The sequence below is a fragment of the Protopterus annectens genome, chromosome 16.part0 (assembly GCF_019279795.1).
Source record: "Protopterus annectens isolate FY-2018-M chromosome 16.part0, PAN1.0, whole genome shotgun sequence".
NCBI classification, from domain to species: domain Eukaryota; kingdom Metazoa; phylum Chordata; order Ceratodontiformes; family Protopteridae; genus Protopterus; species Protopterus annectens.
Genome location: NC_056750.1, coordinates 248906649 through 248933335, shown reverse-complemented (window position 1 = coordinate 248933335; position 26687 = coordinate 248906649). Strand labels below are relative to the sequence as shown.

At 40.4% G+C, this 26687-nt stretch overlaps 1 protein-coding gene across 1 annotated transcript in view; it reads right to left on the bottom strand.

Moving 5' to 3' along the window:
• The window catches only part of LOC122790852 (protein-glutamine gamma-glutamyltransferase K-like), a 346859-nt gene that overhangs the window by 55673 nt on the left and 264499 nt on the right, over nt 1–26687 (bottom strand). The window contains exons 9-10 of the mRNA XM_044058497.1: nt 13519–13607; nt 165–318 (exon numbers count right to left, since the gene is read on the bottom strand). Of these exons, the coding sequence (XP_043914432.1) occupies nt 165–318; nt 13519–13607 (243 nt within the window). The remainder of the gene's footprint in view (nt 1–164; nt 319–13518; nt 13608–26687) is intronic.

Sequence of the window (26687 nt, the reverse complement as noted above, 5' to 3'; positions counted from 1 at the left end):
ATATTTCTTTTATGCTCTCACATGGCATTGTGATGTTATGTTACCTTTAAGCAATGATATTGTACTTCCTTTGTGACGTTGATATCATGGCATCCTTTATGTGCTTACACTACATTATAGTGTTATGTTACATTTAAGTGCACACCGCTTTGTGATTATGTTACCTTTAGGGTACTTATATTGGTTAGTAAGGTCTTGTGTGCCATTAGAGCCAACAGCTTTAGTGAGGATCTTAATTCCAGCCACATTGCGTTCGACGTATACTGATGAAAATGTTCCATTTTTCTGCTTTTGTTTGTAAACCTTGTCAATGTTTACCTGCCAAAACAGAAACACTGAAATGTTAGGGAGTTGATCAATATACCTGAGATTTCCTTATGAGAGAAACAGTGAAAGGCCATGTGTGCGAGACTGCTGCTGCTGAAAAAAATGAAAGAAAATACTATTACAGCCTTTGTAGACCAATGCCATATCTTGCTATTAGCTATTGCTTTTCATTCACTTTAATAAAACGTTTATATATATAAATAAATAAATAAATAAATATATATATATGTATATGTTTTTCTTGTGGGGCAAAATGCATGTCTAATCAAGATATCTCTCATTCTTCTGAAGGGGTATGATTCGTCTATTAATTTCCTTGCCCAACAATGCCAAAGGGTGTGAGTCATTTCTTTTCAGTGAAGTCCCATTAAAAACTGACTCCAGTTAGAATGGTAGAACAGGCCAAAAGACTACAGACAAGGCTTCACAAAGTCCAGATCCTCTGATTTTCATGGGTGATGATAGAACTACCATAGCGTGACGCAAATACAGAAGTACCATAGCATGACGCATACCTAGAAGTACCATATTATGATGCATACACAGAAGTACCATAGTATAAGGTATACAGAAAAGTACCTTAATACGAGGCATACCTAGAAGTACAATATTATGATGCATACACTGAAGTACCATAGTATGAGGCATACACAGAAGTACCATAGTATAAGTTATACAGAAAAGTACCATAATGGGTGTACTTTACATGATAGACTTTTCACAAAGTCGAAATTCATATGGCCGAGACCATATGATCGACTTTTGAAAAGCCGAACATGTAAAGTAAACACAAAAACACAATGAACACTTACCTAAAAGCTGTTAGCAGGGGGGCTGTGCCCCCCTGCACCCTCCGTTGGTAGGCTCCTCTACCCTCACCCCCCCCATAACTTAAATATAACAACTCCGAGATTGCACTACAGTGTGGAAGAGGGAAATTTTCCCAATCCGCACTGTATGGAGATAATGGTTCCCCATGGTCGGCTTTTCAAAAGTTGATCATATGGTATCGGCCATATGAATTTTGATTTTGTGAAAAGTTGATCATGTGAAGGGGACCCACCATAATATGAGGCATACACAGAAGTACTATAGTATGAGGCAAACACAGAAGTACCACACTGTAAGGAATGCATAAAAGTACCATATTATGACACATACACAGAAATGCCATATTACAAGGTGTATATAGAAGTACCACAGTATGAGGTATACACAAAAGTACCATAGTATGAGGCACAAATAGAAGTACCATAGTATGAGGTGTACACAGAAGTACCATAGTATGAAGCATGCATAAAAGTACCACAGTATGAGGAGCCTTAGAATAGCTACTATCTGAGAAGCATTAAATTTCCATATTATGTGTAGTATATAGAATTACCACAGTATGACTAGTACATAGAATTATCATAGTATGACAATGAACTGTCATAGTATAAGGAATTTGCAAAATTATCATAAAATGAATACTACACAGAATTACCGCAGTATGAGGAATAGATAGAATTATCATAGTATGATAAGTAGATGAAATTACCATTGTATGAGGAATGCATAAAATTACTATACTATGAGGAGCACATATTACCATATTATGAGGAGTACACAAAGTTAGGTAGTAAGAGGATTACACAAAAATATCATATTGTGAGGAGTAAGCAGAATTATCATAGTATGATGAGTGCATAGAATAATCATAACATGAGGAACACATAGAATTGCCATTGCATGAGGCCTAGCCAGAATTGCCATACTATGTGGAGTACATAGAAGTACCATAGTGTGGGGAGTAGGCAGAATTACATAGAATTATTATAGTACGAGTACTACAGAGAGGTGTCATGGTGGGTGGAGTAGACAGAATTACCATAGTATTAGGAGTACACAGAAGTACTATAGTATAGGGAGTAGGCAGAATTACCATAGTATGAGCAGTACATAGAATTACTGTAGTATGAGGAGTACACAGAAGTACCATGGTATGGGGAGTAGGCAGAATTACTGTAGTTTAAGGAGTACAGAGAGGCACAATAGTGTGGTGATAGGCAGAATTACCATAGTATGAGCAGTACATAGAATTATTATAGTGTGAGTAGTACAGAGAGGTGTCATAGTGGGTGGAGTAGACAGAATTACCATAGTATTAGGAGTACACAGAAGTACTATAGTGTGGGGAGTAGGCAGAATTACCACGGTATGAGCAGTATATAGAATTACTATGGTATGAGGAGTACAGATAAGTGCCATAGTGTGGGGAGTAGACAGAATTACCATTGTATGAGGAGTACCTAGAATTACTATAGTATGAGGAGCATCTAGAATTACTATAGTATGAGGAGTACAGAGAAGTACCATACTGTGGGAACTGGGCAGAATTATCATAGTATGAGGAGTACAGAGAAGTTCCATAGTATGGGGAGTAGGCAGAATTACTATAGTTTGAGGGGTACACAGAAGTACCATAGTGTGGGGATAGGCAAAATTATCATAGTATGAGCAGTACTTAGAATTACTATAGTATGAGGAGTACAGAGAAGTACCATAGTGTGGGAACTGGGCAGAATTAACATAGTATGAGGAGTATGGAGAAGTATCATAGTGTGGGGATTAGGAAGAATTACCACAGTATGAGGAGTACATAGAATTATTATAGTACAAGTAATATTCATACATGGTAGCACATACAGCTTTAGAAACCATTTATTCTGCCATTACCCTTTCCAGATATTGCACCTGACTAGTGTGGCAGAGATAGATCTCTCAGCCACAGCTTTGGTAACACATTCCATTTGATATGAAATTATTGCTTGATACAACAAAAGGCACTAAATGGTTCTTCCTTTTTCAGCGTCACTAGGGTTCATGTAAGGCAATTGAGAAAAAACTCACAAGTCTAAGAAAACCAAAGGAATCTCACACCAGAACTGTCATTAGTTATCAATTTCCAGTTAACAGATTTCTTGCAGTTATATATAAGATTTATGATGTACATTTGGCAGATGTAATAGTCTGTAGACATGAAATGTCTCATGCACTTCTTTTACTCCATTGCCAATTAGGGTCTTTGCCTCCTACATCACTTGTTTAATATAGCAATAACCGACGACGTGGTGTGGTATATTGAAGATTTACCCATGGTTGGTGTGGTTTAATCATGGAGTCGGTTATTGCTATTATACAATGACATTATTTAAGAAAAAAAATACTTTTCTTATATAATGTCTTTGTATAACGGAGGATTACTGTTCTTCCGCCGGTTGTGGTATACTGCTTCTTCATTCTGATGTACTGGGCATGCATATGGGACTTGTGTTCCCACACATACCCAGTACATCAAGGCTTTGAAATCGAAGCAACGGAGAAAATAAAGTCTCCTTTGCTCCGTTTTCTGTCTTTCTTTTTTTTTAATTGTAAACAAAAAAAAAAAGGTTTTGGGGCAATTTATACCAACAGAAAAAAGAAAAGTCCGGGTGACCGGACCTTTTTCCGTTGGTATATTGTGGGATTTACAAAGGGCACGCTTGTTGAGCTGGGCCAATCAGCATGCACGTTTTTGAATATTAATAGGGAAACATTGTATAATAATTATTAGCACCACAGCTACAAAGCAAGAAAATAAGGAGCTTTTTATGTGATCAGCCATTCGAGCATCTGCTAATTTTTCCTAGCTTTTCAAATAATTTCTTTAAAGTAAATTTATTAGAAATAAAACCTCAGTAATTCAAGATGAACATCTGTTATACCACAGTGAAAAAGATTCTGGTTTCCCTGCATTTTGTTGATGTGCTACTAGATGAGCTTATTTGGTACTTATGCTGCAGATGTTTTCCCCCATAATGGGTGCCTCTGGTTTCCCCACTGTTGTGTGATCATGGAGTTAATGTATAATATATATGATGGTGCAGTGGTAGCATTGTCACCTCACGGTAAGAGGCTCTTTGGTTCAATTCTCAGCTGGGGTGCCTTCTGTGTGGAGTCTGCATGTTCTCCCTGCATTCATGTGGGTTTTCTCCGGGTGCTCCGGCTTCTTCCAACTTAACAAAGACATGCGTCTGGAGCATTTCTCCCTGGGCCTCTGCTGAAAACTGACTTCATTCCAAGTCGGACTTTCCCGGTAAATAAATAATAAATAAAATAAATAAAATATATGTATGTTTGGGAATAGTAATAGAATGTGGGAACAAAGCCCCTCACTTGGGAGGTGCAGGGGGCTTGCCTTCCTGCAGAGCTTATTAATTTAATGGAGTGAGAATGTATATCGGAGAATTTTCTGTTCAATCAGTTATGATTGACTTAGTCCTTTAAGTATTTAGGAATTGAATACTGAAGTCAAAAGTTAAAGTCAACTTTATTGTCATTCAGACTATATATATCTTGTGCATCACTGAACGAAATTTCTTTACTCCGTCTCAAGGTGGAGGCATTCTCACATATAGACAATCTACAGTACAACAGCTACTATTGACATGAGACACATTTTCTTAAACAAAAACTGCTATACATATTGATTACATATACAGGAGTCTTTTTTTCACTGTAGTTATTACCGCACAGTTGCTTTACAGCTTTGATTAGTGCACAAAAATATGAATTTAAGAATCTTATAGGTTCATAGGTTCATGGGTTGGTACTAGGCTATCAGCCCTAGGGCCTATACAAGCCTAGCCATAACAATTCCCTGGCTATTTCTTCCCACATTATTTACTTTCCTGGACCCCTGTCTAGCAGGGTGACTGACGTGATCCCTGGGGTGAATTTCCTTTCTCCCATCCAATCGTCAAGGTTCCTCTTGAAGAGGTCCAAAGAGGCACTCTGCTTGACATGTATGGGCAATCTATTCCAGAGTCTGGGGAGTCTCCGGGTCAGGAACCTATCCCTCCAGCATGTTTTGTTTATTGTGATGACAAGGTTTAGATCCTGGGCGTGTAGCTCTGAGGGATTGGTATTTCTTTAAGTGTAGCATGTCCAACAGCTCTGGGTTTGACATGGCCTTGTATGTTAAGCAGAGATCGCCTCTGAGTAGACGATATGCGACAGAGTATAGCTGGAGTTTTTAAGGCGGTCAGCGTGGGGCATCTGCTTTAGGCCTGTGATTCTTTTAGTGAGGTATTTCTGAGGCCTTTCTAGTTGTTGCAGATGTCTTGAGAGGTACATACCAAATGGGGCGTTGTATTCTATAATGGGTCTAATGAGGGATGAGTACAGTGGGACAATGACCTCCTTTTTTCTGGATGAAAAGCCCTTCGTGATGAGGTGTGCCACATAGAAGGATTTCCTGACTGTTGTGGCGATGTGGTTATCGAAGGTGAGACCACTGTCCACCTGTGTCCCTAAGTCTCTTATCACACATTCTGTGTTTAGTGTACTGCCACCTATATGGTAATTCATGGATACATGTTTTTTCCCAAAGGGGATAACAATACATTTCTTGGCATTGAGCTTGAGCCCATGGCTCTGGCACCAAACATCTGTTTCTGTAAGGCCCTTTTGTAGAGCATCCACATCATTTGGGGATTCAATAATGGCTCCCAGTTTGCAGTCATCTGCAAACTTTGTTAGCCAGAGTCCTTTAGTGTTGACCTGTACTTCAGAGAAGTAGATGCCAAACAAGAGTGGCCCCAGGACTGAACCCTGAGGTACTCCACTTGTCACTTGTCTGGAGCTGGATTTGGAGTCGGCTACTTTTACAGTGTGGGTTCTATCGGTAAGCCATTTAGCAATCCATTGGGTGACATAGGGATTAATGCCTAACTTAGTAAGTTTATCTATGATTCCAGAGTGGGGGATGGTGTCAAAGGCTTTGGCAAGGTCTAGATAGGCTGTGTGGACCACCTTACCCTTGTCCATGGCTCTGGAGACTGATTCAAAGAAGTCAATCAGGTTCAGGAGACAAGATCGGCCCTTCACAAACCCAAACTGGGTGGGGTCCAGTGTTTGAAGGTTGCCAATGTCTTTGTTTATAAGTTCCATGATAATACGCTCCATGGCCTTGCAGATAAGGCTTGTCAGACTGATGGGACGGTAGTTTCCAGGATCCAAGGTGGATTCCCCCCTTGTGGATTGGGATAACTGTAGCTCTGCGCCACTCAGTGGGCACGAAACCTGAGGTGAGGCTATGATTAAACATGACACTTAGGTGAGGTGCCAGTTCATATTGCAGTTCATGTAGTACACAGCCCGGGATGTCATCTGGTCCCATGGATGCTGTATTCTTGGCTTTAGAGAGTGCGTTTTGTACCTGTGTGGCCATTATTACTGGAATTTGGCAATCTTCGGTATTGAGATGGGCCATTTAGGGGTGAGAGGGGGTGAAGTTGGCACTGAATCGATCTGCCAGGATATTGGCAATATCCTTCAGATCAGTATATTTAATGCCATTCTGTTTTAGCTCAGAGCAGATCTGAGCATTGCCATTTAGATTCTTGACATAGTTATAGAATGCTTTGTGGTTGTCTTTGGAATCTTTGGCAATTTTATTTTCGTAACTAGCTTTGGAGGATTTTATGAGGCATCTCAGTTTCTTACTGAGGCTAGTAAGGGAGTTTTTTGCATCCTGGGATTTTCCTCTTTTCTGCAAAAGTTTCTTCCTTTTGTTGTAAAGTTTGTTTATGGCAGGGGACCACCAGATTGGCTTCCTTTTTTGGATGAGAGCATTTTGGTTCTATTTGGGATGGCACAATTCATGCATTAGTGGATGTGCTCGTACAGTGCCTTAGTGTAGGATTCAGCAGTTGAACTTTCAGTTCCCGTCTGCATGGGTGTCATGAAGTTTGTCACTTCTGACTTGAGTAGCATGAAGTTGGCTTTGGAGAAGTTTTTTATGGTGGTTTCTTTACTGGGGGGTGGGGGTGGGATGTGGATGTTAAGGGTGATTAGCTTATGGTCAGACCTGACTAATGAGGGGGTGACCATAGGTATGGAGCATTGATTTCCCATGTTGGTAATGACCAGGTCTACCCCTGGTGGGACTATGGTTTAGTTGATCCAGGGCACTGGAATTTATGAATTCCAAGAACCGTTGCGCAAAGGTGTTGGGACATGAGTAGTTTTCCCAGTTAATGGCAGGGTAGTTAAAATCACCCAGTATTAGGGTGTTTGGTTCTATCTTAATATTTTCCAGTATGTTTAGAAAGGTGTAGTGAGAATCTTGGGGTATGGTGGGGGATCTGTAGCAAGCTACAATTTGGATTGCAGTCTTACCTAGTGTTAGTTGCACTTGGAGAATTTCAGACACATTGTGTTGGCCAACTAGCCTGGTGGTGTGAATATCCTTGGTGAATATTGACACTCCTCCACCTTTAGTGTTTCGGTCCTGGTTTGGTGGCCAAAAGTGTGGTAAGAGTTGTAGCCTGGTATTGCAGGGGTGCTCTCTGGAGCCTTGAACCAGGTCTCAGTTACTGCACAGATATCGATGTTCTCCATTTTTAGGAGTGCCTCGAGAGTGCATTTTGAGGTTTAGACTTCTAGCATTGAGTAGCATTACCTTCAGATTTTGCATGCTTGTACCTGTTACGGTGGTGGTTTTGTCCTTTGAAGTTTGCCTAAAAAGGCACTATAGAGGTGGCAAGAGCCTTAGCCAGTAACCTGAATCCCAGGGCGGACAGGTGCAGACCATCTCTGGGAAAGCATCGTGGTCTGTCAATCATGTCATCCCAGGCAGACAGATACTGGATCCCTTTGAATGACACCATAAGCTTAGCCAATTGTTGAAGTCAATCATTTTATCCTTATATTGTGGTATCATTCTGGGCGAAGGCAGGATGCTACTGAGGGCTAGGGTCATACCTGCCTGGGCCACATGATCCGAGAGCTCTTCCATGTCTCTTTTCATGTAGTCCAGGGAGGTACGTCTCAAGTCATTCACTCCAACATGGACAATGACAGAGTCATATTTGTACTTGTTGTGGAGTGACTTGAGTGCATGCGTTATGTGGTGGATCCTGGCACCCGACAGGCAGCTGACTGTAATTTTCTCCTTATTCAACCTGGTGAGAGGGACATCAGTGTGCCGGACTATAGAGTCACCTATGACTAAAGTGTTAGGTACATTGTCTTGCCTTAGGGGCTGTTGCTGGGTGGCACACTGGTGTTGTGAACTATGTGATACATTGGTTGTGATTGGTGTTTGTTTGCGTTTCAGCTTCAGAGGTCTTTGTTGCTTGAGCAGGTTACAGTTAAGGGCCTCTGCATATGTGGATTTAGTGTTGCTATATGTGGGTGTTGGTGGTGCGAGTTTAGAAGGGCTATGTGTTGCTTGAGGTGTAGTGTGGGTGTTAACCTTCTCCTCTTGACTGTTTAGCACAATCTTGGGTGGAGAGAGCTTTGCTTCCATTTTGGCTATATAAGTGCATCCCTCACAGGTTGTAGTGTTGGGTGTTAGGAGGAGAGGGTTGTCTGTGTACATGAGGCAATTGCTGCATTGCCCCAGTATGCCCAGATTCACCAGGTGGACAGGAGAAATCACCGGAAGCTGACCCTTGGACATGCCTGGTTTGGGGCTTTTTTTTTTTTTTTTTTGTAAAGTATAGGAGCTGTTTCCTTAGCAAGGTACTTTACAATTATAGGCTGTGGTGTTATTGCACAGAAATATTACCGCACAAAAATATACGGTATTATTGTTGGAATTTTCAGCAGCCTTTTTCAGAGTTCAGAGTTCAACATGGTGCAGAGTTAATGTGAGTTTAGTAGTCTAATGGCCTGTGGGAAGAAACTCTTATTGAATCTGGCTGTTTTGCATCTCATATTGTGGTAGCGTTTACCAGAAGATAAATAGGTGAACAGTCCATGGGCAGGGTGGGTAGTGTCTCTGGTTATCTTGTTGGCCCTGCTGAGACACCGTGACAGGTATATTTCTGGGATGGCTGGGAGCATGGCCCCAATGATTTTTTTCTGCTACCATAAACACTTTCTGGAGGGCCTTTTCATCTGAGGTGTCACAGTTACTGTACCAAGTTGCAATACTCTTGGTTAGTATACTCTCTATGGTGCCTTTGTAGATGGTAGTGAGCCTTGGAGAAGGGATTATACCTTACTCATCTTTCACAAGAAATGAAGGCATTGCAGTGCTTTCTTTACAATGGCAGTAGTATTAGTGCTTCATGTTAGGTCATCTGTGATATGTACCCCTAGAAATTTTGTGCTGTCTACTCTCTCCACTATTTCATTATGGATTGTTAGTGTAGAGTGTGTTTTATGCCTTCTTCTGAAATCAACAATGATCTTTTTGGTCTTGTTCACGTTTAGTGTGAGGGTGTTGTTGCACAAGATCATGTGTTGACTAACTTCCTCCCTGTAGGCTGATTCATTATTGTTGCTAATGAGCCCAATTACAATCATATAATCTGCAAATTTTATGATGTAGTTCGAGTTAAACTTGGTGGTGTAGTCTTGAGTTAACAATGTGAACAGAGGGCTCAGAATGCAGCTCGGAGAAAGCCCCATGTTCATAGTGATGCTCTTGGAGGTGTTACTGCCAATGCATACTGTCTGTGAGGGAGTCCAGTATCCAATTACATAGGGGAGTGTATTCCCATTTGGTTAAGTTTCTTTATCAAATATATCTGAAGAATATCTGCAGAACTAAAAATTCCTCACTGAAGGCAGGTTAGTATAAGAAGTTAGCTGATATACGGAAACAGAGCTGGAGACATCAAAATGGTACTCTCTGGTTATCAGTATCCATCAGTAGTGATTACTGGCTAGCCATAGGCTATCAGTGATCACTCTCAGGCTGTCACAGTCCAGACCTAGGATATTACATGCCAGTGCTAGGTTATTACTGGCTGTTACATAGGTTCATAGGTTTAGGTTCATAGGTTTATACTAGGCTATCTGCCCGAGGGCATTTACAAGCCTAGCCCATCGTTTTGTGGCTTACGCCACCCCTTTAGTATGGGGAACTATACCCATTATTTTGCTGTGCCTCTGTCGAGCAGTGACACTGAGGTAATCCCTGGGGTATATCTGCGATCTCCCATCCATTGGTCAAGATTTCTCTTGAACAAGGCCAGCGAGGTGCTCTGCCTCACATGTACCGGGATTTTGTTCCACAGCATAGTCTTTGGGTAATGAATCTATCCCTCCAGCACGTCCTATTAAGAGGTTTAAGTCTCCGCCTTGTGGCTCTGATGGATCTAGATTTTTGAGGTGAAGCATATTCATCAAATCTGGGTTTGACATGGCCTTGTATGTTAGGCAAAGGTCACCTCTGAGCAGTGTTCAGCGATGGCGACTGAATAGAGCTGGAGTTCTTTCAGTCGGGCAGCATAGGACAGATTTTGAGACCCTTTATCCTTTTGGTGAGGAACTTTTGTGGCCTCTCCAGCTGCTGCAGGTGTCGGGTCAGATACATCCCAAATGGGGCATTGTACTCAATCATTGGTCTGATGAGTGATGAGTAAAGGGAGACTATGACCTCCCTTGATCTAGATGAGAATCCCTTCATGATAAGGTGGGCAATGTAGAAAGTCTTCCTAACTACTTTAGCTACATGGGTGTCGAATGACAGACTACTATCAACCTGGGTCCCCAGGTCCCTGATAACTTCTTCTGTGCTCAGTGGATTGCCACCTATTTGGTAGCTAGGGTAACCTTGTTTTCCCAAAGGGTATGACTATGCATTTTTGGCATTTAACTTCAGGCCGGGGTTCTGGCACCGGTTACCCGTTTCTGGGAGCCCCTGCTGAGGGACATCTGTGTCAGATGTGTTTTCTACTATGGCCCAGTTTGCAGTCATCTGCAAACTTTGTCAGCCATAACCCTCCTGTGTTTGCTTGTACTTGGAAAAGTAGATGCCAAACAAGAGTGGGCCCAGGACTGAGCCCTGTGGGACACCACTTGTGACAGGTTTTGAGTCTGACATGGCGCCAGCAACTCTGACCCTGTGGGTTCTGTCACTCAGCCAGTTTGCAACCCATCTTGTGATGTATGGGTTAACATTTAAGCTGATGAGTTTTTCAATGATACCCGAGTGGGGTATTGTATCGAAGGCCTTAGCCAGATCGAGGTAGGCTGTATGGACTGCCTTTCCCTCGTCAATGGCTTTGGTGACTGTTTCGAAGAAGTCAACCAAGTTTAAAAGGCATGATCTGCCTTTGACAAAGCCAAACTGGGTTGGATCCAAGGTAGCTTTGGCCAATCTGCTTTCTAGAGCACATTGGCTCTTTGGTCTTAATTGTGAGTGGAATTTAAACAAACCGGAAGAAGAAGACAGGGCTGAACTCACAGAAGGCATAATCCAGAGAAATTAAACTCTTTTCTAAAACAAATTACTGAGTAATAACATACTAACATAGCTGTGTACTGAACTTGTTAAGACAGTGTAAGAGAACTTCCCCACCTCTGGAACAGACTCCTGCTGCAAATTAAGCAGTGTGGTACAATGTCTTCCTTTAAATGGGAACTGGATGATTGGATGGGTATTCACAAATTCAATTTTGGCTTGACTGGCCTAGCTGTCCTTGAAAAAGGAGGTACGGTTAAAGAGTGAGTAATATCAATGTGTATATAGGGTTACCATCTCTCCCTATTTGTGCAGGACAGTCACTATTTGGACAGCTGTGTCCTGTGAAAAAAACTAAAAAATGGCAAATATCCTGAGATAAAAAAAAAGTTTCCTAAGTTTTCTGTAATAGCTGCATAAAACAATTATTTTGTATCTGAAAGACATAAATGTTATATGAAACAACATAAGCAACTCAAATACTACAAAATGATTTTATTTTTTGTAAAAAAGTGAAGTTCTGTCCTTTGTGCTGGCTGTGGATATGTTTTATCATGCAAAATATCACATTTCTACAAAAAAAAGTCCCACTTTGGATATTTTAAAAGATGGGAACCCAAGGTAAATGACTTCCTATGATCCTATGAGTCAGACAAATTATTAGTATAAACGATCAGAAGACTCAGTTGTCTTGTATTGTCTGTGATCCTATGAATCAGACAAATGAGTAGTAGACACATAGATATGTGTTTTGCTTTATGAAATCACATCAGTATGACTATTCTTTTGCTTGTACATAAGCAAATGTCCCAAGAGCCTCATGCTAGTGACTTCAAACTACATTTCTCAACAGGTAGTAAAAAATAAATTTACTTTAAGGACATTAGAGAGGACTCTGTCCAAAGATCTTACCAAAATAAATTTACAATCTGTTATCATAAGAAATAATGAGGTAATATAATGAGGCAATCACAGATGAATACGCATGTGCTGTGATAGTAGATATACTTGACCGGAAGCTTTACAAGCACAGTCCTATGTTCTCTAAAAAACATTAAAACTAATTTTCATTAAAACTAGTCATTAAAATTAATTGTCATTACAACTAGTATTTCCACACTGATGAATTTTCTTAATGTGAAACACATACCTGACTTCTAGTTATCAGCTAATACTTTAAAATGTAGATTGTTTATTTTATGCAGCATTTGTGTACAAATGTTACTCATCTACGGTTGGATAACAGGAGTCATGTGATCACACTGCACAGTACAGTGACTACAAAGCAATGTTGTCCCTGTCTTCAATGATTGCCATTGTAATCTACAAACTGACACACAAAACAAAAGAACAGCATTTTTCTAGTCACATACTTTAGCACTTAACATGCCATATTAGGGTAAACAACAGCATTATTTTTGTGTGAGGATCACTAAGGCATTAATAATATGGCATATATTTTTAAGAGACAGTTTAAAACTGCACATGTCTCTGCAAACACAGAAATATTTACATATTCAGTTATTTAAAGTGTAACAAGTAACTGTTAAACAATTATATTGCGGATCTGTTGTTAATATCTATTTTACTTATAGAATAAGATTAAAATGGGAGTAAAATGTGGGCTTTTTAAATTGATACTAAATAAAGAATAAAACTGTCTTATATGTATAAAGAGAACACAGACTCCAGCTTAGTTAACTGGACTTTTGTTTAGAGATATTTTGTGTTTAGGGGAATCCTTTTTATCAGTAAGTATATATTTTTAAGAAATGTCCATTCTGGAATATCCTTTTATCACTAAATAGTAAGCATAAAACTATGTGACATGAATGGGGGATGTTTTCCTGTTACACATCAGAAAAAGTGGGTGTAAAGGGGTTCTACAGATTAAAGCCTGCTCTCCTTATTGAAGGGGTGTCTTTTGTAAGCAAATATTTGACAATGTTCTTTGCAAGATCTCTTACCTCAGAACAGATAAAATCTGAGTCATAAAGTATATCAATCTTGCCTTCCTTGATTGCTTTCACAGGAGCTGGACCACAGCAATAGATACCTGATGGAAAAAAAAATGAAAACCTTGTCTCAGTCCAAATCTCTGTGATTATATACATACTGCACATGCAGAGTCACCTGCTGCGTGCAGCATGTCACATGTGCTTAAATCAGTAAATGGCTAAGGAACAGCATAAAGGAATGTGATACACAACAAGACAATGGTAGATTAGATGCAGTAGGGTTATATGAGGAAGATGATGACACACACTATGGTGTCAGAGTCACAAGAGATGTGATGGCACATGGCACAATGGCAGAGTTACAGAACACACATGATGGCACACAGTATACTAGTAGAGTTGCAGGAGATGTGATGACATAATACAGTGGCAAAGCTAGGACATGTGATGGCATACAGTATGCTGGCAGAGTTACAGGAGATATAATGGCAGAAAGCCTAGTGAGAGATGTAAATAAGGTTTATTATGGCATACAGCATGGTGATAAAGGAAACGTGTGATGGCACACAGTCCAACCTGCACTTACCACCATCACATGCCTCTTACACCTTTCACAGTCCTGTTTGCTATCAAGTGTACATGAACACCTCCTGCATCACTACCATAATCTTGTGTATTTCATACCTCAAGGACATTGTCACCATACTGTGTGTCATCATGTGCCTTCTGTTCCTCTGACATCATCTTGTGCCCCATCATATACCTCCGGTGCTTTCAGTGCCTTATTGGCTGCCATAACATATCTATGGTATCTCTATTACCATTATTACAACCATTATGTACCTATGACACCATCCTGCTTGCCATCACATGCCATGTGTACATCTGCTACTATATGCCAGTTGTTCCTCTGACACCAGTCTGTGTGGCATCACAGGTCTCTGATACCCTTAACACCAGATTACTTGCTATATGAAGAGAATTACTATAATAAATATATATTTAGCAAACTATGTAATAATATATATTTTTATAATTCTGCAAAGTTTTTGGTGTTTCTGAGGAGTTACATTGTTGAAGCACATTAGCAGTTCCAGGTTTTGTGGTTTACTGATAGACAGCGGCAACACATACCACCATGCAGAAAGACTGTGTAGCTGACGTTCATTATGAAATGCTGCAAAGCATTGTCCTTAGGATCTAAACATTGTCCTTACGGCACATAACCTGTGGTGGTATAAAATGAAAAGAATAACATCATAATCACTGTGTCTCATATAAATATACTGACCACACAGTGAAAGCAAGACATACTCCAGGAGGTACACTATCCTGCACTACAGTATGTCAAAGTCTTAATAAAAAAATACACTCCTCATTTGGAAAATATATTTTGTGTGGGATGTATTAGGGTCAGAGTAATGTTCTGGGGTAAACTAAATGGCAGTCCACTTAAGTCGGAGTTAGTATTTGCTAGTATTAAAATCTAGATGTTTAAATAAAAACATTAATGTCTTATGAATGACATGTGACTTACATTCCTGGTATACAAATAAAATGCCAGAGCAGTGGTTATTGTGTTTCTACTTCAGACTTGTCACTCTGTTTTTGAAAGAAAGGCTGATGATAGAAGCCAGAATGAGACTTTCACAGCACACCCATTTTAGGATATGGTAGGAAACAACCAGCTGGGGACTTACCCAGAGAAACTGAGCGAGGCTGCTGGGCCCATGAAGTATGCAGCAGTCATGCCCTCTAATAAGCTTTCTGCGCAGAGACAACCAGTCTGTAAGCAGTCCAGACGATAGAGGAAAACATTAGAGAAGAAACTTTTTTTAGACAATCCCTGTCTCAGCAGCAGGTTTGATCAACTACTTCACTTGGACACCTCAGAAGAAATGGATACTTACAACACAGTAGGGTAAGCTGCAATCAAGATGCCCTCTCCTGCAATATGCACCACAGCTATATATATAAATCAAAATCTAGGAAGGCTAGTAAAATATTAATAAGGCCAAAGGGTCAACTTGAAGTTTTCAGAGGATACATATATAACACAGCTATGGTTTTTAGTGCTGGAGTGCTTACTAGAAAGTAATGTTAAGTGTCTGAGCCAGCATTCCTCTCATAACAGTATTACTGGCTGTTTATAGGGACTAAAGGGTTGAACGGTTGTCTTGCCAAAAGTACTAAAGTCTCATGGCTTTAAATATTTTCAATAAATTTAAATGCATTTTAGTTAATGTAAGGGGATTAATTTCCCAGTTAAACACAAAGAAGTTAAATTGTGGTTAAGGAAGTTGAAAGCAGATGTGATGTGTCTGTAGAAATGTAAACTTCCTTGTAAACATGGAAGGATTTTGAAATACTTCTGGAATGGGCTATGTAACTGTAATTTAAGTTCAAGTGCAGGGCTACTTACCAGACATCAGATGGATTGATAATGTTGGTAATTTTTTTATTTTCTCCAAGTCTTTTGGGTTTCTAATACCATGATGGGAATGGACCCCATTCCTTAGTCAAAGTATGATTAAAGTTCATGAAATTAGTATTGTTTTAAAGTTTGATGTTAGCCTGAAGTGCTCTTTGCAACACCCGCAATGTCCCCAGTAATGACTCCTTCTACTATTCATATGGAGTTACGTGTTGCAGTAACATATCGAAGTACAATTGTAAATTATTTTTTATAAGACCCAGTGCTCCTGCTAGTATTGGGACTGTCTGGGTATCCTTCTTCCACACTGTCCTCATTTCTGCCTGCAAATCCTGATATTTTATGACTTTGTGTCTCTCTGTACGCAAGACACTGTAGTCACTGGGTGTAGCAATTTCAGTGATCAATGCTACTTTTGTCTTCTTTTCATGGACCACTGTATCTGGTTTTCTCACATATGTCTTTTGAACTGTTGGTAATGGCTGATCCCCTATGATATAAACTTCATCATTTTCTATAATACTTTGTGGCTCATGTTTCCAGTGTTTTTCAGATACTTCAGTATTATAATATTTATACAATCCCCAATGCTACAGTCTTGCTACATTATTATGCCTTTCAGTATACAGTCCTTCTGCCATAAACTAAGCAGGGAAGTCATCTTAGACTTATTGTCATCATGTTTTAAAGCTTTCACTAAGTTAAGGTCTTGTGAGGTCAGCAGATATGTATGCAGTCCTACAAATGCAAATCTATATATGTAATCGATTTCGAGGAGGCCCATACCTCCTTCAGAACAATGAATATAAAGTCTAGGTATACACTGATTTTTATAACTCATTTGATAAGCAAGAAGCATCCTTCTGGTTTTCCTGTCTAACCCATCCAACACCTTTTGGTGCCAGTCACTCTCCAAAACTATATATTAGGACAGGAAGAACAACTTGATTTATAGTTGGACTTTGTTCCTAGATATCACTGCTGTTTTCAGTATTAATTTTAGGTTTATAGGTTCATAGGATGATACTAGGCTATTGGCCCAGAGGCCCTTGTAAGCCCAGCCAAGAATTTTTCCCATGTTCCCTCAAAGTCAGCACCTGTCTTCCCTGTCGACCAGGGACACAGGTGGGATCCCAGGGGGTGTATTTTCTGTTTCCCATCCAGTCATCCAGATTCCTCTTAAAGAGGGCTAGAGAGGTTCTCTGCTTGACATGTAGAGGGAGTCTGTTCCACAAATGGGGGAGTCTTTGGGACACAAATCTATCCCATCAACAAGTTCTGTTAATGTCACAGACCAGGTTGAGGCCTTGTGTGTGGGTTGCACAAGTGGAGTTTGACTTACGGATATGCAGCAACTCCACCAAGGCTGGGTCTGAGATGGTCTTGTATGCCAGACACAGACCACCTTTGAGCAGTCTGTATGAGATTGAGTAGAGAGACAGGGCTTTTAGCCTATCTGTATAGGATATGTGTTTGAGACCCTGGAATTTCCTCTGTGGTATCTCCAGCTGCTGCATGTGCTTGGCAAGGTACATGTCAAAGGGGACATTGTACTCAATAATGGGTCTGATAAGGGAGGAATACAGGTATGTTATGACCTTCTTGTTCCTGAATGAAATACCATTATTTATGAGGTGGGCCATATAGAAAGCATTCCGTACAATGGAGGCAAATTGGTGGTCAAACGTCAGGTTGCGAACAAACTGGGTGCCCATGTCCCTCACGACTGATTGCATGCTCAGTATATTGTTGTTAATTTGATAATTAGTGGGGATGCCATTTTCCCCAAAGGGAGTAATGATGCAGTTCTTGGCATTAGGTTTGAGGCCATGCTTCTGGCACCAGTCATTAGTTTGGATTAGGCCCTCTTGGAAGATGTTCACATCACTGGGGGAATTTAAGACAGTGCCCAGCTTGCAGTCATTTGCAGAAGTGGTCAGCCACAGACCACTGGTTTTGGCTTGCACCTCAGAAAAGTATATCGCAAACAGTAGAGGCCCCAAGACCGATCCTTGGGGTACACCACTTGTCACAGGTCTATTACTAGAAGTGGCTTCCCCTATTTTGACTGAGTGGGTTCTATCAGTGAGCTAGTTAGCTACCCATCTGGTAACAGACAGGTTGATGCCTAGCTGGGAGAGTTTATCTAGTAAGCCCAAGTGGGGAATAGTGTCAAAGACTTTGGCTAGGTTAAGGTAGGTGGTGTGCATCATCTTCCCCACGGCCATGGCTTTGGTGACTGTTTAGAAGACGTTGACAAAAGTTTAACAGGCATGATCTCCCTTTGACAAAACCAGACTGTGTGGGGTCAAGCATTTGGAAGTTGCCAATGTCCTTGTTTATAATGTCCATGATAATGTGTTCCATGGCCTTGCAGATCAGGCTAGTTAGCCTGATGGGCCTATAATTGCCTAGGTCAGTGGATGGGGGGTAGGGGGTGAAGTTTTCACTGAACCCGTCTGCCAGCAGGTTGGCTATATCTACAGCATTTGTGTATGCAGTTCAGAGCAGATTTGGGTGTTACATTTGAGATTGCAGACATATGTGAAGAAGGCCTTGTGATGGTCCCTAGTGGATGTGGCCAATTTGGACTCGAAGTTAGCCTTAAAGGATTTCACCGGTGACCTTATTTGCTTGTTCAGACAAAGGAGAGATTGCTTCCAACTTGGCACCTTCTCCTTCTTGGTCCTGGACAGCATTTTTTTCCCTTTTATTATAGAGTGTGTTTATTGCTGATGTCCACCAGACAGGTTTACATTTCCTTGAGGAAGATGATTTGGTCCTATCAGGCATTGTCGAGTCCATACAGCTATGTAGGTGCTCATATAGTTTTTTGGTATAGGCTTGGACATTAGTACTAGTTCCAACTGAAGGAATGGTGGCTGTGAAGCTGCTTATACCTGGTCTGAGGAAATTGTAGTCAGCTTTGGAAAAGTTTCTTTTGTTTGACCCTGATGGGGGGGGGGGGTGGCCAGGGAAGATGGTGACTTCAGAAATGATTGCTTTATGGTCTGATCTTCCCAAGGAGGACGACACTGTAGGGGTGTCACAGTGGCTACTCATGTTGGTTAAGACCAGGTCCAGGATATTTTCACCTCTTGCAGGGGTGTTGACCAGCTGATCCAATGCATTGGCATTGATGACGTCGAGGAATATCTGGGAATTCATACTTGGGCTAAAATAGGTGTTCCACTCTATGGGTGAGTAGTTAAAGTCACCCAGGATCAGGGTGGAGGGTTGAATCTTGACGGATTTGAGTAAGTCCAGATAGGTGGAGTGGGCATCCTGAGTCATGGTTGGGGGTCTGTAGCTAGCTATGATTTGAATAGGTGTTTTGTCAACAGTTAACTGCAGTTGGAGTGCCTCCCATGTGTCATACTGTTTGACCAGCCTGGAGGTGTGTATGTCTTTGATAAATATTGAAACTCCACCTCCTTTGGCTTTGTAAGCCTCCATTTGGGGTCTGAAAGTATGGTAGGATGAGTAACCTTGTAAGGCTGGGGAGTGCTCTCCACAGCTTTGTATCAGGTTTCAGTGAATGCACAAATGTCAGCATCTTCAGGCTCTCAGTGCTGGATCCCCTTGGAATGACACCAGAAACTACGCCAATTGTTAAAGTCAGTCATTTTCTGTTTGTACTGAGGCATTATTCTGGGTGATGGTAAGATGCAGCTTAAGGCTAGGGACGTACCTGCCTGGGACACATATTCAGTGATCTCAGTCATGTCTCTCTCTTCATATAGACCAGAGAGGTAACATATCAAATCATTCACACCAACATGGACTATGACAAAGTCATAACAGTACCTGTTGTTAAGAGACTTGAGTATGTGCATGATATGGTGGATTGTAGCCAATGACAAGCAACTTATCATGACTTTCTCCTTGTCTAGCTTGGTGAAGGGCACATCTGTGTATCTCAGGAAAGAATATCCTATGGCTAGTATGTTGGGTTTGTGGCTGGACCTTAGAGGCTGTGAGACACAGAAGTGTGTACTATGTGTGATGCTTGATTCTGTGGGTTGTGATCTGTGGGTGTGTTTTTGCTTCAGATGTCTCTTTTGTTTAGATATGTTTTTGTTCAGAACATCTGCATATGTAGGAATGTGTTGTACAGATGTGGTTGGTGTAAGAGGGGTGATGTTCATAGTGCTTGTGCAGACAACGTTCTCAGTGCCAGATTCACTGGCTTGTGACTGAGACAGCAAGAATTCTAGGTTCTTAATGTAATTGCATCTCTCACATATTGTGTTCCTAGGTGGTAGTAGTAGAGGGTTGTCCATGTACATAAGGCAGTTGCTACACTGTCTCAAGATGCCCATATCAACAAACTAGCAGGAGAAACCATAGGAAATCATCCGTCAATGGTTGTCAGAATCTGTGGAAGAGAGGTCAGGGGTAGTAAACTGGGTACTATCTGAGGAGAGCACCTATAGGTGTGTGTAGGGCTGGATAAAATCAATACAGTGGCTGCAAGTGAGGGCCTCACTTACACAGGAGTGCTGGTAAGGGAAAAACTGCCATTGAGATACCTTGCAAAGGGTTAAAACAGCACAGTGGTGGTGCGCAACAGGCAAACAAGCACAACCCCATGCAAATGTGGGGTTTAAATACCACAAAAACAAAACTAAAATAGAAACACTGGAATTAACCAATCAACCCTTGTCCCTGAGCTCTTAGCTCAACACCCAATGCCAGACCAGTTCCAACCAGTTCACTTACTCCCACTAAGTGCAGGCAGGCCCTGGATAGCACAAGATGGAGTAGCAGGAAACACAGGAATCACACAAACAGTTTTGGGTACAGCAAAACCTGTAACCAGACTATACTAAAGATATTTAAACTCTGTTTAGGTCGATTTAATACAGGAGGACAGGTACACAGTTGAATATAACAGTAGCAGATAAGAGCAAACTGATTTAAGCAAATTAACTAATTAACTAATGAAAAAGTTCAGAACTGAGCCCTATTCCAGCAATCTTCAATCAGACAAGTTCTAACTGCAGGGGTATCCTCTCCAAAAAAGATGGCCTGGATTAGTGCTCAAGTTATACAAACAGAGCTAGATTCAGCAAATCTGAATCTAGTCTATGCTACAGCAAACAATGTGCACCAATTTCAGAAAGAATCAGTTCAGATAAGCAGGCACAGTAAGCCTTTAACCAGCAATTCCCAGCTCAGAAGGGCAGAATCTACCCTCTCCTCCCACAAGAGTATAGACCACAAACCTTCTTAATGTAAAATAACTGGACTGAAGCCCAAGTGCTTAAACCAGAACTAAGACACTTTACAATAATAGACACTAAGCCTTCATCCAGCAATTCCCAAATAGGAGGATGTAAGCTACCTCTCCTGCCACAAGAGTGTAGACCACAAACCTTCTTAATGTAAAACAGCTGTCCTGAAGCCCAAGTGCTTAAACTAAAAGGCTTAGAATAATAGTTACAATTTAATCAGGCTACTAACAAGCAGTAACAAATGCAGCAGAATAAATGCAACTGAATACTTTTAAGAACAAACAGTAAAAGCAAAATAAAGTAATAAAGTAGGAAGAAACACACATACAGTAATAGCAGATGAATAAAGTCCAATTTTAGTCTTCTAAAATATCCCTTACTAAGTTTTATTCACATTTGTTCATGCTTTATTGTTGATCCTTCATCAATTCCCAAATGTTTATACTTTCCCTCTTGCTCAAGTTCTTATATCACACTCCTGGCCCAGACTGATGTTTTCTTAGTGCTACAATTTCCCTGCTTTAAAGGTTGCTTTTTCACATTTATCAAGACAAAATGACATTCTTTTATCATCTGAAAAAGTTTTAACCACTTGCAGTTGTGCTTCTAGTTCCTCATCTGATGAACAAATACAGTTTTAAATCATCCACAAAAGATGAGAAATCTTTACACTGTTGTTTTCTGGGAGCTAAGTTACAGCCCTTGCTCTAGTCTATAAAATAGCCTGTACAGCTTAATGGGTTAAGGGCAAGACTAAAGAGTCACCCTGAAATACCCCCCTTTGAATGTTTATCCCTGGAGGAATCATTTGTCTTTAATCATGGCTTAACTGCAAAGTGGTTTGCCACTGTTTCATGGTGACTGTAATGTCATCCATCAGTGTAGGGTGTAGCAGCACACTTTTATCCATGAATGTGGGATACTGTTAAATGCTTTTTTTGTAGTCTATCCATGCTATACTTAAATTCTTCCCCTTTTTACAGCTGTCCATTATGACTTTAATAGTAAATGAGGCTTTGCTCCATATGAGTTTCTTTTGTTACCCTTTTGTTATATATGCATGATTCAGTTTTCTTCTAAATGACTATAAACTCTGTCAGCATCAATTCCAATGAATAGTTTATGCATCATCGGAAGGCAAGTTATTGGTCTATAGTTTTTAGGATAGCTTGCAGACTCAATCTTAAGTAGAAGTATTGTTTTTCCTGTTGTTAACCAGGTGGGTGACTGTTTGGGGTGAGCATATAAATAGTTCTTACTCATGGCTAGATCTTCATGTATAGATATTAATTCTTTTAGCCAAAAATTACATACTACATCTGGGCCTGGGGTTTTCCATTTAGGAGCTTTTCTTAACTTGGTTTCAATCTGTCTGGTCGTTACTTCATTCCATTTCATATCCTGTACATTTAAACTTCTTATTCTTTTAGGTTCATAGGCTGGTACTAGGCTATCAGCCGTAGGGCCTATACAAGCCTAGCCATAACAATTCCCTGGCTATTTTTTCCCACACTATTTATTTCCCTGGTCCCCTGTCTAGAAGGGTGACTGACGTGATTCCCCGGGGTGAATTTCCTTTCTCCCATCCAATCGTCAAGGTTCCTTTTGAAGAGGACCAAAGAGGCACTCTGCTTGACATGTATGGGCAATCTATTCCAGAGTCTGGGGAGTCTCTGGGTCAGGAACCTATCCCTCCAGCATGTTTTGTTTATTGTGATGACAAGGTTTAGATCCCTGGAGCGTGTGGCTCTGAGGGATTGGGATTTCTTTAAGTGTAGTATGTCCAACAGCTCTGGGTTTCACATGACTTTGTATGTTAAGCAGAGATTGCCTCTGAGTAGACGATATGCGACAGAGTATAGCTGGAGGTTTTTAAGGCAGTCAGCGTAGGGCATATGATTTAGGCCTGTGATTCTTTTAGTGAGGTATTTCTGTGGCCTTTCCAGTTGTTGCAGATGTCTTGAGAGGTACATACCAAATGGGGCGTTGTATTCTATAATGGGTATAATGAGAGATGAATACAGTGGGACAATGACCTCCTTTTTTTCTGGATGAAAAGCCCTTAGTGATGAGGTGTGCCACATGGAAGGATTTCCTGACTGTTGTGGCGATGTGGTTATCGAAGGTGAGACCACTGCCCACCTGTGTCCTTAAGTCTCTTATCACACTTTCGGTGTTTAGTGTACTGCCACCTATATGGTAATTCATGGATACATGTTTTTTCCCAAAGGGTATAACTATACATGTCTTGGCATTGAGCTTGAGCCCATGGCTCTGGCACCAAGCATCTGTTTCTGTAAGGCCCTTTTGTAGAGTATCCACATCATTTGGGGATTCAATAATGGCTCCCAGTTTACAGTCATCTGCGAACTTTGTTATCCAGAGTCCCTTAGTGTTGGCCTGTACTTCAGAGAAGTAGATGCCAAACAAGAGCGGTCCCAGGACTGAACCCTGAGGTACTCCACTTGTCTGGAGCTGGATTTGGAGTCGGCTACTTTTACAGTGTGGGTTCTATCAGCCAGTTAGCAACCCATTGGGTGACATAGGGATTAATGCACAGCTTAATAAGTTTATCTATGATTCCAGAGTGGGGGATGGTGTCAAACACCTTGGCAAGGTCTAGATAGTCTGTGTGGACCACCTTACCCTTGTCCATGGCTCTGGAGACTGATTCGAAGAAGTCAGTCAGGTTCAGGAGACAAGATCGGCTCTTCATGAACCCAAACTGGGTGGGGTCCAGTGTTTGAAGGTTGCCAATGTCTTTGTTTATAAGTTCCATAATAATATGCTCCATAGCCTTGCAGATCAGGCTTGTCAGACTGATGGGACGGTAGTTTTTTTTTACTTCTTCTATCCATTTAGCATCTTTGTTCTATTCCACAGGATCTTCGTATATATTTCTCCAAAATGTATCTATTTCTTCTTTCCTTGGTGGTGTTTCAATTCTTTTTGCCTTATTTCACAATTCTCTATAAAACGTTTTGGGTCATCAGTAAATTGCTTATTTTGTACTTTTCATTTATATTTATCTGCATATCTTCTAAATTTTTTCTGCCTGTGCTGATATTTTAGTTTATTATTGGCAATAGTGCACGAAATTAAATCCTGACCTGTTCTGCTACTGCACGTTGATTTTATCATGTCTATCTTTGAGAACTTTTGTTGATCTGTTCCCTCTTCTATACTCTTCTAACAATGACACTTCTTGTCTTAACTGCTTTATAGTTTTTTCTGTTTGATACTTCCATGACGGCATTTGATTTTGCCCCTTCCTTTCCCTTATTGTCCTGTGTTTTCTTGGTAAGACTATCTGTTATTAATTTAGCTGCATAGTAATATACCCTAATTACTTCTGTTATATTGCATGCATCTCTATGAACAGTCCTAATTACACTGTGTTCATTTGCTTTATCAAACTTCTAACTTTTTGAGTTTTATTGACTTTCTCTAGTCTATTTCTTTCATTGATCTTAATATGTTTGTCCATCTCTATTAAATCAAGCAATTCTTCTCTTAGATCATTTTCTTGTAAACTGAGGGCATGTTCTTTGTTCTCCATTTCCTGCAGGCATTCTATATAAAGTTCCAGAGCATCTTCCTGTGCCACATTCTCTTCAGTTTCATCCTGTGTCATCCCTTGGTCTTTCATATGGGAACTCACTGGCCTGTCACTCCACAGCATTGGCTATGTCAAAGTTGCCAGTTTCCTGTTCCCTACCTTGCTGTGCAACTCCTGTTGAACCCTTGTACTGGTTTCCTTTGGAATGCTCCAAAGTATCTTCATATGGCAACTGATAAGATACTTCCCACTCCACTGCCTTCTCATTAATTTGAGGATCCATTGCTCTGTCCTGCTTGATGTTATCAAAGTTAGATTTTCTACACTAAATCCTTCACTTCAAAGGTAATCCATAACCTCAGATTCTATTTCCTTAACTTCTTCATTACTAATCCTCTTTTCTACTTTTCCTTTGTTTTCTTATTTTTTGTATTGTAAAATGTTTCCATATTTGGATACTTTGCCTGTATTTCTCTTCAAATATCTTTGGTGCTGCTCTTTTTGTATTGATTAGTTTTGTTTTCTCCTTTGCATAAATATTGCACCATATTAAATTCGACTGTCAATCATTAGCGGATCGGAGTTCTGCTGTGGCGACCCCTAACCGGGAAAAGCCGAAGACAAACAACAACAACACTAAAACTCTTTTTTTTTCCCATGTCCATATTTCTTCTTCAGATACCTCCTGTTCCTCCTATTGCTCCTTACTTAGGAGACTCATTGTTTTATCATGCTATGATATAACCTGTGTTAGACTTTCTACACTAGATCTTTCACTTTGCAGGTATTCCATAACTACTTCTATTTTTTTTTATGTCTACTGTACTAATCTTCTGTTCTGCATTTCCTCTTTGTGATCTTATTTTCTTTACTATGAAATTTTCCATATCTGGATGCCATTATCTGTATTTCTCTTCAAATATCTTTGGGGATGCCTTTTTGTATTGATTAATCTGGCTTTCTCCTTTGCATAAATATTGCACCATATCAGATCTCTCTTTCCCATGTCCATATTTCTTTTTTATATCTTTTAAAAATCTCTAGAGTTTGTTCTTCATATTTTCCCACTTCCTCAATTGCTTCTTTTTCCAAATGGTCCAAGGTTTCTTGGTCTATATAATGTTTTTCGTAAATCTGTTGTATTAATGAACACAAATTTTTATTTGAAACGTTTGACAGTTTTTTTTTGTGCAAGCATTTTTCTTTCCTCTAATTTCTCTCTTAATCTTTTTATATATCTTCTGTCTGGAAATTCTGGGCTTGCATAATAATAACAATACATAATCTCTTACTTATCCTCAATAGTCCACTCTGTTGTCTTTATGGCTCTTTTTTGGCCCAACTTTTTTGTGTGATTTTTGTGGCTACTACTTCCTTCTACAATGGGGGGGGGGGCATCCTCCCCCTGGGCCTGGCCTTTCCTCACTGCAGCAATGTTTCCATGTCTTGAGGATTCTACACTGTCATTTTTTTCCAATCCTGGCACTAGTGTGCCTAACAGGATTCGGCACTTTTTATCCTGGGTCTTCTGTACCTTCCTATCTTTTTTATTTTTTTAAACTACTTATGTCCATGAAATATTGGTATATGTCTCATAATTATAAATATGTATTGGTAATCCATATGGGAGAGTATGACAAAATGAGGATTATAGGTAAGTACTAGGCTAGTTGCACTTGAGGGCCATTTTAAGCCTAATCAATTTCCTTCAAAGGTAAGGATCATACCCTGTATCTTGTGCCTGTGAGGTAAATACCTTAACCATTATAGGTTCATAGGTTCATAGGTATGTAACAGGCTAATAGCACTGGGCCTTTACAAGCCTAGCCATAGGATTACCCTGGCATAGTGCCACCCGACCTTAGTTCCCAGTGCCTCTGTTGAGTAGAGCCACTGGAGTTATCCTCAGGGTGAATTTTCTGTTTCCCATCCACTCATCAACATTTCT